This window comes from Cetorhinus maximus, chromosome 13, assembly GCF_964194155.1.
Source record: "Cetorhinus maximus chromosome 13, sCetMax3.hap1.1, whole genome shotgun sequence".
NCBI classification, from domain to species: domain Eukaryota; kingdom Metazoa; phylum Chordata; class Chondrichthyes; order Lamniformes; family Cetorhinidae; genus Cetorhinus; species Cetorhinus maximus.
In genome coordinates, this window is record NC_135891.1 from 111,764,727 (window position 1) to 111,782,471 (window position 17,745).

A 17,745-nucleotide genomic window follows, 5' to 3' on the forward strand; every position below is an offset into this window, starting at 1 on the left:
TTGATATTCTTCACACTATTCAGTATTACACGTGTGCGGAAAGAGGTTGATTCTCTCAGTCGCTTGTGTTGCAAATTTATAAGTGGTTTTTGATTTTCTATTAGAGGCGCTGCTTCGGAAGCAAGTAGAAAGGCAATTCCCTGTAAGGATTCATGCACAAATTATTCTGCCTCCAAAAAGGCTGAAAACGCAATTCCACGAGTAGCACCGTGGAATTCTAGGAGGATCATGGCAAAGAATCAGTTTCAAGTTAGCATAAACTCCAGAGTATTTAAATATGAAATTCTAATTTGTTTATGTGATTAAAGGCGGGGGTTGCCTAAAAAAAATAATGTTTGCTGATTTACGATGCAATTACTTTTAAAATGTAGCTGCGATTTCCATTAATCATGTTTACGACTGCAGGATGATCACAGTTGCATGCAGAATGCTAGTAGGTTGGAGGTGATGTAGCGACTGGGAGCCTGAGCAGTGTTACTGAGACCATTGAGCGAGCTCCCCATTGTGACATCACCCGCCGACTCCTTCGCCCATTGGTCGGCCTCCCCCTCCGCCGCTGTCACTCCACGGAGCGGCCCTCCCTAATATGGGCTGGGTCCCGCCCCCGCCGGGCCCTGATTGGTCAGCATCCCCGGAGCCCCGGAACCGCGCGGCTTACAACTGGTTGAGGGTGCTTTCATTCATAATTTCCGCCTTCCCTCTGCACCCACCCACCCCCCACCGCCCCCCCAGCACCACCTCCCTCCTCCTTTTGCTCGCTTCCACACACCTCCCTCTCCAAGCAGGGTAGGTTGCGCAAGTGTAATAGGGGTTGGATTCACTCTTAAAAAAAAAAGCTGCTCCTGTTGAAAGTTGTGGTTCAGGCACCGTATGGAGGCGGCGGCTGGAGGCTTTGATTTGCACCAAGAGTTTTGCGTGTGAAGATCACTGGACGGATTCAGCGGCGATGATGAACGTGGAGGTGGCTGTGCTGCTCTTTCTGGCCCTTTGGGTTTGTGTTTGGACGGAAGATTCTGGGAAAGTAGTTGCTGACCGCTACGCCGTGTACTGGAATAGCACCAACCCCAGGTAATGCAATTTGCACATCAGAGAGGTGGAACGGGGAGCATTTGTATTTCGGTTATGCATTCTTGAAGGGGGGGGTAGGGGGGCATAGTTTGCACCATCCATTCCTCTAGTCCCTTTCTACACCGATTCTCAACAAACCAATTTTGACCGCCCTTTCCCATTGATTTGCAGTATTTGCATTTTACAAAAACAAAACAATCGTCCAAAAGTTAATTCTATTTCTGCATGATTTGACGGCTCGGCTCCTAAATCATTGTAAATGACTTTGGTTTTTTTTTAACCCCTTTTTAAACAAAAAAATACTAGTATCTAGTGCGTGCTTGACCCACGGCGGATCGTGCACAGATTTCTTGACCTGTTCATTTCTGATGTCTGAAACTGATGCCGAAAGCAAGTCTTTGCCGGAGAGACCTGCGCCTTGGTTCGCTTCGAACATTTAAACAGCAAACTTAGGGATGGCTTTAATCTCACTTAAAGGGAACAGGCGAGCGAACCGCCGCTGCACTGGATTTGCGCTCTTTTTTCTTTTTTTTAAAAAAAAAATTAAAAAAAAACCCTTTTGCATTAAGGTGAAGACGCGCTTATTATTTGGAGGTGTGTAGCCGCTGAACAAGGTCGGTTTGCAGAAGGGGGCGAATTGCAGTGACTGGCACGTAAAACGCGGCTGATCCGAACAGATACTGCAGTGACAAAGATCCCCTGTATCAAGATCCTTGTACGTTGTGTCAGTCGAAATTTGGAAGAGTCTCCAAACAGACAGGCTTCCAATAGTGAATTTTGCTATTATGCTCACAGTAGTAATCGATGCACTGTCTTTGGGGCTCGATTACCTGCGTAACTTATTCCTTATCGAGTTGCAGTCACACTCCATCTGGAGTGAAGTGTAGCTACCTTTTTATTGTTTAAAGTTTTTTTTTAATTTGCAGTGTGTGTGTGTGTGTGTGCTCCTTTCTCGACACTATTTGGCACATGCCCTACCCCAATCGCCGGCCTCTCGGCTCGAATGGGCGCGTTTAAACCACGAAGGGATCAAAAAACAATTCTTTTCCTGAGGGTTTATGCCGGATTGAGGTGCTGTGTGATCCAACAACCAGTTCTACCGGGCGAGCAGTCAGGTTCGCAGTCAGAGAGGGAGGGAGAGAGAGATTTTTCTCTTGCTGTCCAGGTGTAGCTGTGAGAATCGTTCCGCCGTAGAAAGTGAATTTAACCATGGCTTGTGTCTCTGTATCCCACACCGCGGGTGTGTACTCGCATGTTTTCTGTGGTTGGCACCAGGTGTAATTCTAGGTTGAAGTTGAAGTTTCCAAAGCCCCACAGACATTCGTTTTCACCTCACCGACGAACTTTCTAGGTTAATACATAATTTAGGGGAAGGTTTGAGTAGCAGGAAGGAAGGACAGGGGTGAATGAACGGTTGAGGTGAGCTGCCTTTCCAATGGCAAATGCGGGTTTAGATTTTACTGCGCCTCCATTGTAAGATACAGATACTGTTGTAAAAACTGGGTGGTTAAAATGAATCCAGTGAAGGAAACAGGTGCTGGGGCAAAAGTGCTGGCATTTGTGTGGTTCAGGGACCAAGCCTGTTGCTGAGGTTTCACACCAGTGCTAAAACAAATATTCGTCTTAAAATAGTTCTTGCGATTCAGAGGAACAACTGCTCGATCCGGATTAAAATCGAATTCACACTGTTGCAAAGAGCAGTTTATATGGGTCAACTGGCAACTGCTTTAGTTTATTAAACGCTTACATTTAGCACCCAAGGCAGCCGGCAAGGCGAATTAGTTTGGGTTTGCGGCTGAATGCCGTCATAAGGAACCCGGGTTACAGTTCCCGGAAAACGCGGGGGATGACTTGGTGTCCGCTGGAGCCTTTAAATACGCTGGAATTGCGCTTGTGATTCCCGGGTTGTGAGGAACATTGAGACTCTTGACAATCCCTGCTCCCTCTCACCTGCAAAGTGAAAGGCAGGGTTCCTTACGGAGTCGCCGTCTCTCTCTCTCTCTCTCTCTGCTCTTAAAAGATATAAAAGTTTGAGAGGTTGCCTGTGTTTGTGTTGCTTGTAAACTTGTAAACTTTTGAGATTGCGGATCCCTTCCACGCGTGGCGAATGTCTTTCACTCTCGCCCGTGAGCCGAAACAAAATAACAGCCTCGCCTGATTTCAAGTTTGGGTTAGGAGGAGATATCTTAACATTTTTCTTTACTGTGCCGAGATAATGTTAGCTCTCTGGCTAACGACAGATTCTGTTGAACAGTGCATTGCTGGTCAGCAAGTCTGATGTGTAATCAGGCTAGTGTTTATTACCATACACCAACTGGCAAGAAATGGGGTTAATATCAGCTACAGCAAAACAGTCTGTAGAAATGGCTTACATGTAAACATTCGCCTGGTACTGAAGGACAGGTCCACAATCATTTTAACACTTCTTGATATGAAAAAAAAAGGTTTCAACGTGATTCTTTTTTGACCTTATTCCAATAAAATTGCTGTTTTTGTTAATTAACCATTTGATTACATCATTTCGCGTGCAAAGTATTTCCACGCTCACATCTTTAATTTTCAGTAATTTTTGGATGCATTCAAACTTTAGTAGGAAGGGAGATAACTTAAAAGATGAGCCGAGTGCTTCCAAAGACTGGTTAAGGAAATATTGATTTAAGCATTATTCTCAATTAACTTTTAAGGAAAAGTACTTCAGCTCTCCCAGTATCTGTGTACCCCTCTATCTGTCTAATGTCTGTCTGCCTTCTGATTCTGTATTTATCCAGCCTCCGTGATCTTAGCGCTGCAATTAAAAAAAAAATCAATAAATATGTTAGTAATTTATGTTAATACCAAATTACAAATGTGTCTCGCTAATAACAGTCGGACACTCGGTAAATGGTAGCGCTCTCGATGTTACACGGACTAATTTGAATTTACAATGCAAATTACCCAGCTAGATGCAGCATGGTGATACACATCATTATAATAAATTGTCCCTATAAAATTGATAGCCTTGCTCACAGACAGTGGTAATGGGAGTTTTTAATGAAGCTGCCTGTACGTGGTTAATTTATACATGAGTTTCATAACAACAGGTTCGTTTACATAAAACAAAGATTTTGATGTTTTAGTTATCGTTAAGGCTTTCCACCACACTGTACGTGGACCTGGGCTGTGAGGCTGTGTGACATCCTATAAATCATGCACGCACAAATTTTGCCAATAGTGGAAAACTGAAACTAAATAAGCATATCATCATTCATATTTGCATAGTTCTAAGCCCAGTGAAGTGAGGACAAAGATGATGTTGGCTTCATTGCTGTCTCTTTTTCCTCATTTATTCTTTACTAAAATCATTCCTAATTCCAACATTATCCCTTTCTTAACAATTGGCTTTCCTGCTTTTGCCGATGCTACTTAGCAGTCCTGTCAGCGATCAATACAGACTTAGAGACAGACTTTTGCTGTAAGCTCCACTAACAATGGTGTGCTCCCACAAAAAAAGCCAAAAAAAAAAATGTACTCACATCTCTATTTTCCACGGAGCCGATGGGCCACTGAACATCGTTTTAAGGAAATTACATAGGAGCAGCTCTTAACAATTTCCTTTGAAATGTTATTTGTCATGGTTAATAGTGTACCAGGGGACATCAATGGGTGAATCGACAAAACCTGACATTCACTAGGTAAGGCCGCATGATTATATCATAACTGTTTAAACATGGACTGCTGCTACTTTTTATTTTTCCTCCTATAAATCCGGCAATCTCTCTTTTTTTTCAGTGGGCAAATAGGAAACTAGATTGATTGAAAGGTATTGCCTTTAAAACATGTTGCTGTGCCTCAGACAACTCACCTAAAGCACACTGCAGGGCAGCTCCTACTGGAACAAAAAACCCACTGATTGGATCCTAATTATAATAATAAACATATACTGGTCCCTTCAATTAACTGGGTTACAGTGGGATCTCATTACTTGCAATATTTCAGCTTGATACACAAGTCACATATAAGAAAGGACTGATAATTTAAAGTAATTAAATTGGGGACTTGCATCTGCTGAGCGTTTATATAATTCAGAGTTGGAGAAAGGGATTTTGTTGTATAAAGTGTATTGATAACACTGTACAGAAATATTCCTTAACTCAAATCCTTACCTTTTATATGCATAGTGTAACTCTCCTTACCTAAAATGTAGCATTACTACACAGATAATTCATTTTAAATGGAATACAGGAACAGCAGTAGGCTATTCAGCACCTTGAGTGTGCTCCACCATTCAGTTGGATCATGGCTGATCTGTACCTCAACTCCGTTTCAGTCTTACTCCGTATCTCCTGATACCCTTACCTAGAAAAAATCTATCGAGCCCTGTTCTGAAAGCTACAATTGAATCCCTTTTTTGGGAGAGAGTGCTAGGTGCCTACTATCCTTTGAGTGAAGAAGTACTTCCTGGTTTTTACTCCTATTCACTCTTATTCCAGATTCTTCCACAAGAATAAATAGTTTCTCTTCATCTAACCTGTTGAATCCTTCTTATCCTTTTAAAGACCTTGATCAGATCACTCCTCAGTCTTCTATATTCAGGGGAATGCACGACAAGTGTATGGAACCTGTTCTCATAGCTTAACTCTGTAATCCCCAGTATCGTTTTGGCGAATTCTGCGCTGTGCATTCTTCCAAGGCCACTATATCCTTCCTCAGTCCTGGTGCCCAGATCTCAGGGTTATTGCCATGGACATCAAGTAACTTAATCTATGGGAGGACCGTGGGATGGGGAGGTGTGGGAGAGACTGTTTCAAATTTATTAATAGGTTTGTCAAGTGCACCGTTATTCATTTTGAAAATTTGATTTTAGCTAAATTTACGTTACAGTCTGTTGCTGCCACCAGTAAAAAAAAGGAAAGATGGCTATTTTATGCGGCAGTGTGCGTACTAAAGACTGACCTTCTTTCAGAAAAGGGGAGAGAGGGGGAGGGAGCAGTCTCGCTCAAGACATCTTGCACTCCATTACCAAATACACATTGTGAACATCAAAGATCATAGTCCCACAGAAAATGCTTTCAGTAGTTGATACCTCACAAATAAGCATTACCGCGCCACATAGTCTTTGCTGAGGGGTCCATGAGCACTTGTGCTTCCCGCTAAACACTGACTCTGGTCACTCATTAAAAACTTAATGGCTGGCTAATCCCGAGTAAATTTGAAAAAAACCTTGCTGACATGTATTTTACATTTGAAAAAATTAACAATTTCTGCTTCTAATTAGGATTAGTATTCCTAATGCTGGTTCTGTTCCCTCTTCCCTTCAAACACTGTATCTTTTAAAATCTAGAATGTAATCAAAATAAACAAACCACACAGTACTCCCCCAGGATTTGCTTATCTACACTTTGAACGCCTCAGTGAGAATTTCCTTTTTGGTATTACAATGATTGTTTCAGGAAATGAAGGATATTGTACCCATTAGTGGTGTATTAGTGGATTTTCTTCACTTGCAGGAGATTTGTAATTCACATGTGCCGCAACCATGGCTCACACATAATATTACAGTGTCTCTTGTACATGAAATCACCTGCGCAAAGCTGCCCTGAACACTCTTTCCTCGTCACGGATTCCACTCTCTTCCTACCCGTTGTCACAGGCTGAACCAGACTGTTCACAACCTCCGCGTCCCTTTTGACCCTGAGCTGAAATTCATATCGTGTCCTTCATGATATCACCACCGCCCCACCCCCCACCCCCACCAACCCTGACCCCACTTCTCTGCCAGTAAAACCCTAGTTTCTGCTCTTGTTTTCTCCACACTCGACTAATTCAGCGCTCTCCTAGCCAGCCTCCCATCTTCATTCTAAACTCTGTGGCCCTAGTCCTAACCTACGCCAAGTCCCATTCATCCATCGCGCCTGTGCTCACTGACCGATGTTGACTCCTGGCCATCCAGCACCTTGGTTTCGCAATTCTCATTCTCGTGTTCACATCCCTCTGTGGTCTCGCCCCATCCCTCTCTTTCTAACCTCCTCAGAGACGACTTGTGCGTCCTCCTGCTTCCTTCGCCCCACTATTGGCATCTAGACCCTTGGATCTGGAACTCTCTCCCTAAACCTAGGTGCCTCTCTACCTTTTGCTCCTGAAAACCTGCCTCGTTCACCAAGTTTTTGGTCACCTGTCCCAATGTCGTCTTGTTTAGCTCGATGTCACTTCTTTCCCTGTTACCCTCCTGTGGGGCAACGTGATAAACATGCAATATAAATGCAAGTTGTTGTAGGATTGCAATATTCTCCTCATTGGGCATTTGTTAGACATATATCAACAACAAAGTGGGTCAGGTGCTATTTTAAAATTGAAGTCTTTTTTTTTAAATAAAAGATTCGTAAACGGGTGTAAATTTTAAAAAAGGTTAATGTCCCCTGCTGTGATAGGCCATCCACATCACCTCTGTGACTGTCAGTGCACGGAAAGATGTTCGGTTTACTCAATTTCGCAGCACCTTCAGCTGTGTCAGCATTCTCTGCAGAAACTTTAACACGTGGGAGGGACTGTGAGTGTGATTTTCACACGTGTCATTGTTAATTTCACTGGTGCGAAATAGCAGTGCTGACTGCTGTGAAACTAGTGATATAAAAATACAGTGTTGTCAATCATTACTAAGCCCACTTGTTTTGCACTTTCCATGGGAAAGCGAAGGCGTGCCAATTTCCCAAAACACCACTTGCCATTCCGTGTTGTTTGCCTCTTTCAGTTCCAGTTAGCCAGTTGCTTTAATGTGGAATAGCAACCCGTCCGACGTTGTGGGTGTTGGGGAGAAAAGTTCTGGTTTGTGGTTTTCAAAGGAGGGATCAGGAAAAGAACAGGATTGTGGAATACCACCCCCCCCCCCGCCACAAAGCCCTGGTTTAAAAAAAAAAATCCCCCAGTGCCTTGTAATAAAGATGAATCTTGACGTGGTCAGCCACCGTAATGCTGTAGCTCTGATCAGTACTAAATTGGCCATTCCAGGTTAATGCATGCCTCACCCAAGTGTAGAATTCCCATCTGCCAAGCCATTTCCCATTCAGACCCCCCCCACGGTATAAAATTTTTTAAGTTTAACTGTAACGTCTTGATCCAAGCACGACATGTTTCGCCAATTAGAAAGGCCTTTCGCTGTCTCTCACTGACGATGAATCTGCTGGCACTTTGCATCCTGTGATTTGCTGTACAGACTGCAGAGCTCTGTTGAATAATTTGGTGGAAATTTTTGTTTTTTAGAGTGCAAAAGAAAGGCTTGATTAGTAGGTTAGGGCATAGAGTGTTTACTTGTTGCTTTGCTTGGTGTGAACTGCCAAATTAATGACTTCGGTAGTCTGCAGAATGAATATTAGGAGTTTGGCTGTTTTTGGTGGACAACTTAGTGTTCGGCAAGCACTTCAGACGAGAGTAATAAGTGGGTGTGTGGAATTTTCAAAGTGCAGCACTGTAGCTATCTTTTTCCTCACTGGGGTTCAGTACAGTGTACTGGCTGTTGATTAATAAGCATCAGTCTATATCAACATGTCCTGTAGGAGAGCTGCCAGCACCACAATGACATAGGGACCGGTAGAAGACCACTCTGCCCTTCAAGTCATTTCGGTCATTCACTTGGATGATGGCTGATCTGCATCTTAACTCCATCTACCCACCTGGGCTCCCTAGCCTTTAAGACCCATGCTGAACAAAAATCTGCCACTCGGTTTTGAAATTTTCCATTGATCCCCAGCCTCAGCAGCTTTTTGGGGAAGGGTGAGTTCCAGATTCCCGCTGCTATTTGTGTGAAGAAGTGCTTCCTAACATTATCTCTGAATGGTCTTGCTCTAATTTTAAGGTTATGGCCCCTTGCTGTGGAGGTAAGAGGTTTTTATATAGATGCAAGTTTTTTTTTAAATAAATAACACTTCTGCCTCATAAACTGCCACTTTAGCATGGAATAAAACCAGAAAATGATGAAAAAAAAACTCAGCAGGTTTGGCAGCTTCTGTGGAGAGAGAAACAGAGTTAATGTTTTGAGTCTAATATGACGCTTCTTCCCTTTACCGTGCATGTGTTTTTGGAGAGAGCATTCTGTGATCACTGTGGTCAAGCAAGCACTGCTTGTCAGTCACTGGTGCTTGGAGTGTGTAAGCAATTTCAGATGATGGGTTAAGTGGATCACTTATTAAACTGTGTTGGCTTTAGGGCATCTTTTCTTACAGTATACGAGTACCAGTGCACTCAATAATCCCAGTGATGGCAACAGAATTTATAGAAATCTGGATTTCAAAGTGTAGTGCATTTTTTTTTTCCAATAAGCTGGTTTGGATCCCTGTATATTGATAACCTTGTTTCTTGGGCACACCTGGATGGTGTCAAGCTTCTTGAGTGTTGTTGGATCTTCACCTGCCTGGATGAGTGCAGCTCCAACAACACTCAAGAAGCTTGACACCATCCAGAAAAAGCAACCCGCTTGATTGGCACCCCATCCGCCATCTTTAACATCCTCTCTCTCCACCACCGATGCACAGTGGCAGCAGTGTGTACCATCTACAAGATGCACTGCAGCAACTTGGCAAGGCTCCTTTGACAGCACCTTCCAAACCTGTGACCTCCACCACCTAGAAGGACAAGGGCAGCAGATGCATGGGAACACCTCCAAGCCACACACCATCCTGCCCATTCCTTCACTGTCACGGGGTCAAAATCCTGGAACTCCCTCCCTAACAGCACTGTGGGTGTACCTACATCACATGGACTGCAGCCGTTCAAGAAGTCAGCTCACCACCACCTTCTCAAGGGCAATTGGGGATGGGCAATAAAAGTGCTGGCCCAGCCAGCGATGCCTACATCCTCATTAAAGAATAAAAAAAAAACATATGTTTCTGTGGGCACCTGCTCTCCACTGCTGTGGAACAATTATCATCACAGAGGCAGAACAGACAGATTGGTTATAATGGGATTTACACCTAAGTATCTGATGCTGTAAAATGATACTCTGATTGGTAAGGCCCCAAACCTAAAGGTTATAGCCTCTGTATGTATGTATGTGACAGAGATATCAGTAGCTGTCAGGTAGCCTTTGCTCCGTTGGTATCGGGTATTGGATTAATACTGTATATTTCAGTGATCGCTGATTTTATTTGTGTTGCAGATTGGCGAAGGTCTGTTTTCATAACTGACAATCTCTCACACAGTTCCTTTCCTTTTCAAAGTGTATAATTTAACAGTTGACTGAGAAATATTCAAGCAATTTATTGTGCTGTAGGGGGGAAAAGCGGGGCTGGTCTAGGTGACATCTTGTGGCAGTCAACAGATTTGTACCCGTGATGCGCTCCTCCCCCCTCCCCAGTATGGGTATCAGTATTACACTTGAAATAAACATGCTCATCCAAAGCCACATAACAAATGGTCTGAGGTGGCAGGATCAGTAATGTTTTATTAACTTGTTTTATTCCAGAAAGTTCTGTACTTTAAGCTGAGCAAATGTTGATTCTGTGGGCTTCTATGATTGCACTGCACCTATAGAATTAATACTGCATTAATAATATTTTTTTTAAAAATCCCATTATATTGCAGATTTCAATAATGTAGAATGTCAGCATGTGATTTTGACCCTATGTCCACTTGAATTGGGGAGGTGATGGCATAGTGGTATTGTCACTGGACTAGTAATCCCAAGGCCTAGGGTAATGCTTTGGGGATCTGTGTTCAAATCCCACCACAGGAGGTGGTGGAATTTAAATTCAATAAAAATTTGGAATTAAAAGTCTAATGATGACCATGAAGCCATTGTTAATTGTCATAAAAACCCACCTGGTTCACTAATGTCCTTTAGGGAAGGAAATCTGCCATCCTTACCTGGTTTGGCCTACATGTGACTCCAGACCCACAGTGATGTGGTTGACAGTTGAAATGCCCTCTGAACATGGGCAATAATGAATTTTTAAAAATTGTCCAGAATACCCAGCCTCAGAGCTGTGATTTTTGTCCCTCCAAACTTGAATTGTGTCTGGAGGAAGCAGTTTGACAGTAGTGCTGGGTACGGGTGATTTCAGGTCTACCAGTGACAATTGATCAATTAAGCACAATGACTTGTCTGATTATATTTTTCTGGATTATGTATTCGCGGGTTGTCTTATGAGGAAAGGTTAGACAGGCTAGGCTTGTATCCGCTGGAGTTTAGAAGAGGTGACTTGATTGAAACCTTTAAGATCCTGAGGGGTCTTGACAGGGTGGATGTGGAGAGGTTGTTTCCTCTTGTGGGAGAATCTAGAACTAGGGGGTCACTGTTTAAAAATAAGGGGCCACTCGGTTAAGACAGAGATGAGGAGCAATTTTTTCTCTGAGAGCCGTGAGTCTTCAGAACTCTTCCTCAAAAGGCAGTGGAGGCAGAGCCTTTGAATATTTTTAAGGCAAAGGTAGATAGATTCTTGATAAGCAAGGAGGTGAAAGGTTATCGGGGGTAGGTGGGAATGTGGAGTTGAGGTTACAATCAAATCAGCTATGATTTTATTGAATGGTGGAGCAGGCTCGAGGGGCTGAGTGCCCTGCTCCTATTCCTAATTCGTACGTTCATGTGCTTAGCTTAGCCATGGTGCAGTATTTTCAGAAATTAATGGAAATGGAGAGAAGAATAGTGTGTGGGCAATGGGGCGGTGAATCTCCAGGCCCCCCCAAAGCACTTTATGACAAATTAAGTATTTTTACAAGTGTCGTCACAGTTGTAATATAGGAGATGTTTTATGCACAGCAAGATTCCATAAACTGCAACGCGGCAAGGATTGGATAATCTGTGTTAGTGATGTGCAAGATTCCATAAACTGCAACGCGGCAAGGATTGGATAATCTGTGTTAGTGATGTTGGCTGAGGGATAAATATTTGCCAGGATAGCCAGGAGAACTTGCTTGTCTTCAAATATTGCTGCAGGAACCTATACTCCCACCAGGGGAGGGCAGAATGGTCCTCGATTTAAAATCTTACCTGAAAGACAGCAACTTAGCCGGTGCAGCGCTCCCTCTGTGTAGTGTTGGCTTGGATCTTCTGCTACAACCTCTGGAGAGGGGCTTGAACCCATGACCTACTGATTTGAGAACTGAGAATGCTACCAACCGAACCACAGATGACTAGGGGGGTGGGTGGAGTGCGGTCTTGAAAGAGGGAGAGAGAGAGAGAGAGATGGACAAAATGTTTTGTAGAATAATGTTCAGAACCATGCCAGGAGATCACATAAATTTACCAGCAGTGCTGCTAATGCACAGTGTAAAAGTGTATATTTACAGTGCAAAATTCGTAAAGCCCAAGCTTATTGGCGGCAACATCAATGTTATGCACAAGTCAACTAATAGTGCAATTGTTGTTTTTTTGAAACAGTGCCATAGATTCCAGTCCGCCTGGTGGAGATCCTAGTGTATTTTGTGTGTCCATTGAGCGGGCCTGCAGCAGTCAATCTGTGCGACTTGTGATGCAGAGGTACTGTGACGGTGAAGCAGTGTGTTAGGACACATGCCACTTCAGGCAGCAGCTGTTAATTGGGCTTTGCGCCAGACTTGCAGCTGGGCTGCCTTTCCTGAATGCATTGGGCCAATGGTTCCTTGATTTAGCAGAGGCATAAAACAGCACATTCTGCCATGTGCCACTGGTTTCGAAGCAGCTGCAAATGGAAAAGGATTTGAATTTGGTCGGGGTGTGTTTGTGTGTGTGTTTTTTTTATAAGTCTGCTTCAAAGCTCTGCTGCTTTTTCTCTTTCACCCTCCCTCACTCTTTAGCACATGCATCGGATGGTAAATTGATGCCATCGACACAGAAGCACTGCTTCGAGAACAAGATTTTGGCAAGATTGAATTCAGTTATGATCAATAGATCTTTGAGATCAATTCCAGCCACTATGTAATCAGACCTTAACTGTACTTTAGACAGATCAACCTACAAATACACACACACACACATACACACAAAGTAGAGCATCCATAAACCGATCACTTAATCCCCTTTTCCGTCTATATGGTTCGTAGACAGGTTTAGCTCCCTTTGCTTTCTTGTTGACTGTTAGAATATTCAGCGCCCCTTGTAAATCTATACCACAATAAGTGTCTCTCCCAGTTTGCATTAAAGTTGTTCCACCTTTCTGGCTTTCGTTCCCTTTTTCTCTCCCTTCTTTCGTCTATCCCACTCCGACTGGATTGCTCGAGCAGCCAAACTGAGCACAAGAGCAGGGTCCTCACTCCACTGGTTTCACATGGAGCCTATGTTGAGGTTGCAGGGGTTACAGTCTACTTGTCACGGGGTCCTGAGAAGTTACGTGGCTCCACTCAACTTAATGGTTTATCTTCCATTACCCATCACTTTATTTCAATAAAAATAATTGCTATTCGGATGCAGACAATACCGGCAAGGATGCATTTATTGCCCTGAGATGGTGGTGGATGAGGGTTTATTAAAAAAAAGTGCCTTATTAGGCCCTTTAACGTCAACCATAGGCCAAAACAGGTAGCCTTATGGAATGTTCCCTTCACTGAAAGACATGAGTGACTCAGTTAGGCTTTTTTTAACCACATATGGAAGCTTGGGTTGTCATTTCATTTCTGCTATTCATCTATAAATTACCAGATCTATTGAATTTATGACTCGCCACTGCAGGATTGGAAGTCGTATGTCTCTGGAAAGCAAGTCTGTACCAGAAACTCCGCACTGCAGCACCTTGTCCAGTGTTTGCTTACAGTTCCATGAGGTGTGAACCTTAAGACAAACAGGCTTTCTTTTTTGTTAAAATAAAGTGTATAAAATTATGAGGGGCATAGATAGGGTAGACAGGAAGGAACTTTTCCCCTTGGTGGAGGGGTCAATAACATGGATTTAAGGTAAGGGGCAGGAGGGTTAGAGGGGATGTGAGGAAGGATTTTTTCACCCAGAGGGTGGTGGGAACTTGGAACTCACTGCCTGAAAGGGTGGCAGATGCAGAGACCCTCATAACATTTAAGAAGTATTTGGCATACAAGGCTATGGGCCTAGTGCTGGAAAATGGGGTTAGAATAGTTAGGTACTTGTTTGACCGGCGCAGACTCGATGGGCCGAAGGGCCTTTTTCTGTGCTGTAGATCTCGATGACTCTATGACTCTTTGACTAAGTGTTACAGCTCTCACTGGTAGCACTGCTTCAAGGGCTTATTCTGTACAAAATTCCCTGCCCACCCACAGATGGACCTAGATCTTGTCCTGGATCCATTTTGTAATCTGAAGCCCAATCTCTTTTACTGTATGATATAGCCTTTGACGTGTGTGTGGTGTGTGTGTGTGTGTATAAGATATATACACATTACAGTTTATTTTTTAAAACAAAGTCTTTTGTGGAAAAAATATTCTGCTTTGCTGTATTTGCCTAATTCTTCTAACCCAACCTCTCAGCCAAACAGAGTACCCTGATTGTGGCTCATCTCCTTGTCCTCAACGGCATCCCATATCCAGGACGCATGGCAACAGTGTCAGGTGTATAGAAATTCTTCTCATAGAAGTGCAGAGTCCGTATAAGCAGCCAGCCTATTTCCCAACCGAGCAGGGTTCACTGCACCGCTCCGATTCACTCCTCCTAATCCACGTGAATCCTAACACTTCTTGACAAACTACTTGTGCAGTTATTAGGATTCCACTGCACTGGGGTCGGGTCGGGGAGAGAGATGGCGATTGGGAGCGGGGTACGGGTGCTCCTCAGTTCAGGGATACCCAGTTTTCACCACAGCCTTAGAACTTGCTAAATGGTACTCTGCAAACCTGATATCATGACAGTTCCCTCTCTCTCTTTTTTTCTCTTCTCTTCAGTAATTTCCCACTATGTTGGTCCAGTGTGTCTCACTCTGTTGCTTTCCCTTTCATTAAGTGACAATGGCAGTTTCTCCGGCGCTCTCTGGGAAGGGTCCATCTTGAATGGACATAATCCCTCTTTGATTAGGAAACTGCTGTCAGGGTCTGTGAAAGGACTCAGAGGCCATGATAGGTGGGGGGTTATGGGAGATGTCAGTCACTGAAGTGTACCCTTTTTAATCCTCTGAGCTCATGGGCAGTGTTTCTAAAACTGGGAGTCACACTAGTGTCATACCACCTTGAGAGAGAGTGCAGTTTTTTCTCTGATGTGACAGTTGAATGATTAAAAAAAGTGGGGGGTGGGGTAAATCTTCAGAAGGGGATATTTCATCTTCAATGCCTACTATAGGTCAGGGGATGGGATTAAATTCAAGGCCTTTTAATATATCCAAATATATGTAATTTCAGGTTCCCACAAGCCACTGAAACTTTTAAACTTATTCACTTAGAATCAAGTTTTAGTCTATTGACTTACAGAGAATCTCAAATAAAAGCATTATATGGAAGCAAGCAAACTATAGTTCATTTCCTTCTTGCCTCCTTTAGTCATCTCTTCTTCACACAATTTTTAAAATGCACATGTTATAACACTTGAAAAGTGCTCAATTAACTGTAAAGCTGCTTTGGGATGTCCTGAGGTAACACAAGGCTTGAAAGAAATGCAGGTTGATCTACTCAATCACCAATTCCTGATTTATTTCACCATCTCTTATGTTTTGACCCATTTTCACTTTTATAGTGTTGGCATGGCGCGTCCTGGGCATTCACAAAGGTTTCTCACTGAAGAATGTCAGGGAAGGTCTCCTTGATGCTAGGCTGCACTCAACAACATCAGTTGGGGAGCAGGCTTGAGCATCTTGTTGGTAGCTTCACTGAAGGGACTAGGCAGATCAGGCCACTGACCAGCTGTGCAATGGAGTTAGTCTGTAGCATGCTTTTCCAGGGTAGGTGGCCCTATGTTGGTGATGGCACAGAGCAGCCTAGCAGGAGATGAAGTAAGAATTTTTTGCGGGGGTGGGGGGAAAAACAAATTTCAAAGAATAGTTTCTGGAAGTGTATTTTTTTTCTGTGCCAATTCATAGAATTATAGAATGGCTTTGGCACAGAAGGGAGCCATTCAACCCATTGAGCCCCAACTTGCACTCTGTAAGAGCAGTTTAGCTAGTTCCACTCCTCCACCTTTCCTTGTATCTGATTTTTTCCCTTCAGGTGGTTATCCAATTCCTTATGAAAGTCGTGATTGAATCTGCCTCCACCACACTCTTCAGGCAGTGCAATCCAGATCCTAACCATCTCTGCGTAAAAAAACATTTTCCCGCATGTTGCCTTTGATTTTTTTTTTCCCCAGTCAGTTTAAATCTCTGTCCTCTGGTTCTTGACTCTTCTGCCAATGGGAGCCAATTCTTTCTATCCATCTTGTCAAGATGCACAGAGCATTTCACCAGTGCTGCCAGATGCGATGCCAACATAGCATTGTGGGAGCTAGCGAAGGCACAAGAACTGCCATGGTTTGGGGTGAAGCTCCACCACCACCACCACCTCAAGACAAAGTGGGATGTGTGCTAAACATCTCCTTGCCAGTCATTCTCACATCGCAAAATAATTTATATTTTGTATAAAAAGACAACTTACAGCAAATAAACATCCCTAGAAAACAAGATACGGCGCTATTTTAGATAATTACAGCATCCCATAATTAGATGGTCCACACCAATTCTTAGTCTGGTACTTTTCAACACTACCCTGTAGTTTGGAGAGAGCCATTTATATTTTTTTTAAAAAAGTCAATTTTTTGGGCTCCTTAAGATGAGGGATAGTAGTGATCGAACAAATTCCCAATTTCAAGCACTGGGGATCCCACGTGAGAAAATTTATCCTGTGATATGTCGAAGACCAAACCTCAGAGAAAGGCTCTTTATTGTATCAGGCACCCTTTATTTCCCAAACCTGCCACCCTTACAAATTATTCTGAGTGTGAGGTTGCCCCGGGAGGCATTTTTGTGCTATGGGCCCCCATACCCAGGACTAATTGGATTGAGACTGCCCAAAATGATTTCATTTAGGGCCATGATATTGAGTAGAGAAAGAAAACCACCAACCCGCCAGTTGTGGTTAGAGAGTAATAGGTAGATCACCGCTCCGCAGGGCAGGTCCTTTGCTCATTTCTCTCTGTCTTGTGCTTTCCTTTCCAGTTGCTCGTAGGCGCCTCCCATTTTCAATTTCAAGTTGTCTAACATCATCATTCTCCTTCTCCCTCTTGGACTACATCCTTCTAACCTTCCTTCTGTCACCTCCTTCAGCAAGTTCTTATCCCTTAGAATGTGGCCAATCCAACCTTGTTGCCTTTTCTTGATGATATTCACGAACAATCTTTCTCCCTCCACCATCTTGAGAACTTCTTCACTCTTCTTGTGTTTCCTCCAATTGAGCCACTCCATTCTTCTCCACAGCCACATTTCACAACTTTCTTGGATGTCCGCTCTTCTCAAGGTCCATATTTCGACCCCGTGCAGCAAAGCACCCTAAATCACAGTTTGATAATTCTTTTCTTAAGATTTGGATAGATACAAATGCAGGAACAAGAAGCGAAAGGACAATGTGGAAATCTTTTGCATCATACAATACTTTTTTTTTTCAAAGGACTCGGTGAAGGGACGTGGTGCATTGTCACCGAGGGGAGATGAACAAAGAGAGAACAACATCCCAAGTTAGCCTACAATCATGATAGCAATCATGATCGTGCAGTGTGTTCAACATAACAGGCACTGCATTTCAATGTTGCTCCTGTGTCAAGTGCTGAGAGTTGTTTCTGAGATGTGATTATGCATTATACAGAAAAGTTTGTCT

At 43.3% G+C, this 17,745-nt stretch overlaps 1 protein-coding gene across 2 annotated transcripts in view; it reads left to right on the forward strand.

Annotated features, from left to right (window-relative positions):
• The first annotated feature begins 784 nt into the window (after positions 1 to 784).
• LOC144688959 (ephrin-A5-like) overlaps positions 785 to 17,745 on the forward strand; it is a 350,979-nt gene continuing 334,018 nt past the window's right edge. For both annotated transcript variants that reach the window (XM_078556030.1, XM_078556031.1), the window contains exon 1: positions 785 to 1,068. In XM_078556030.1, the coding sequence (XP_078412156.1) occupies positions 947 to 1,068 (122 nt within the window). In that variant the 5' untranslated portion in view covers positions 785 to 946. The remainder of the gene's footprint in view (positions 1,069 to 17,745) is intronic.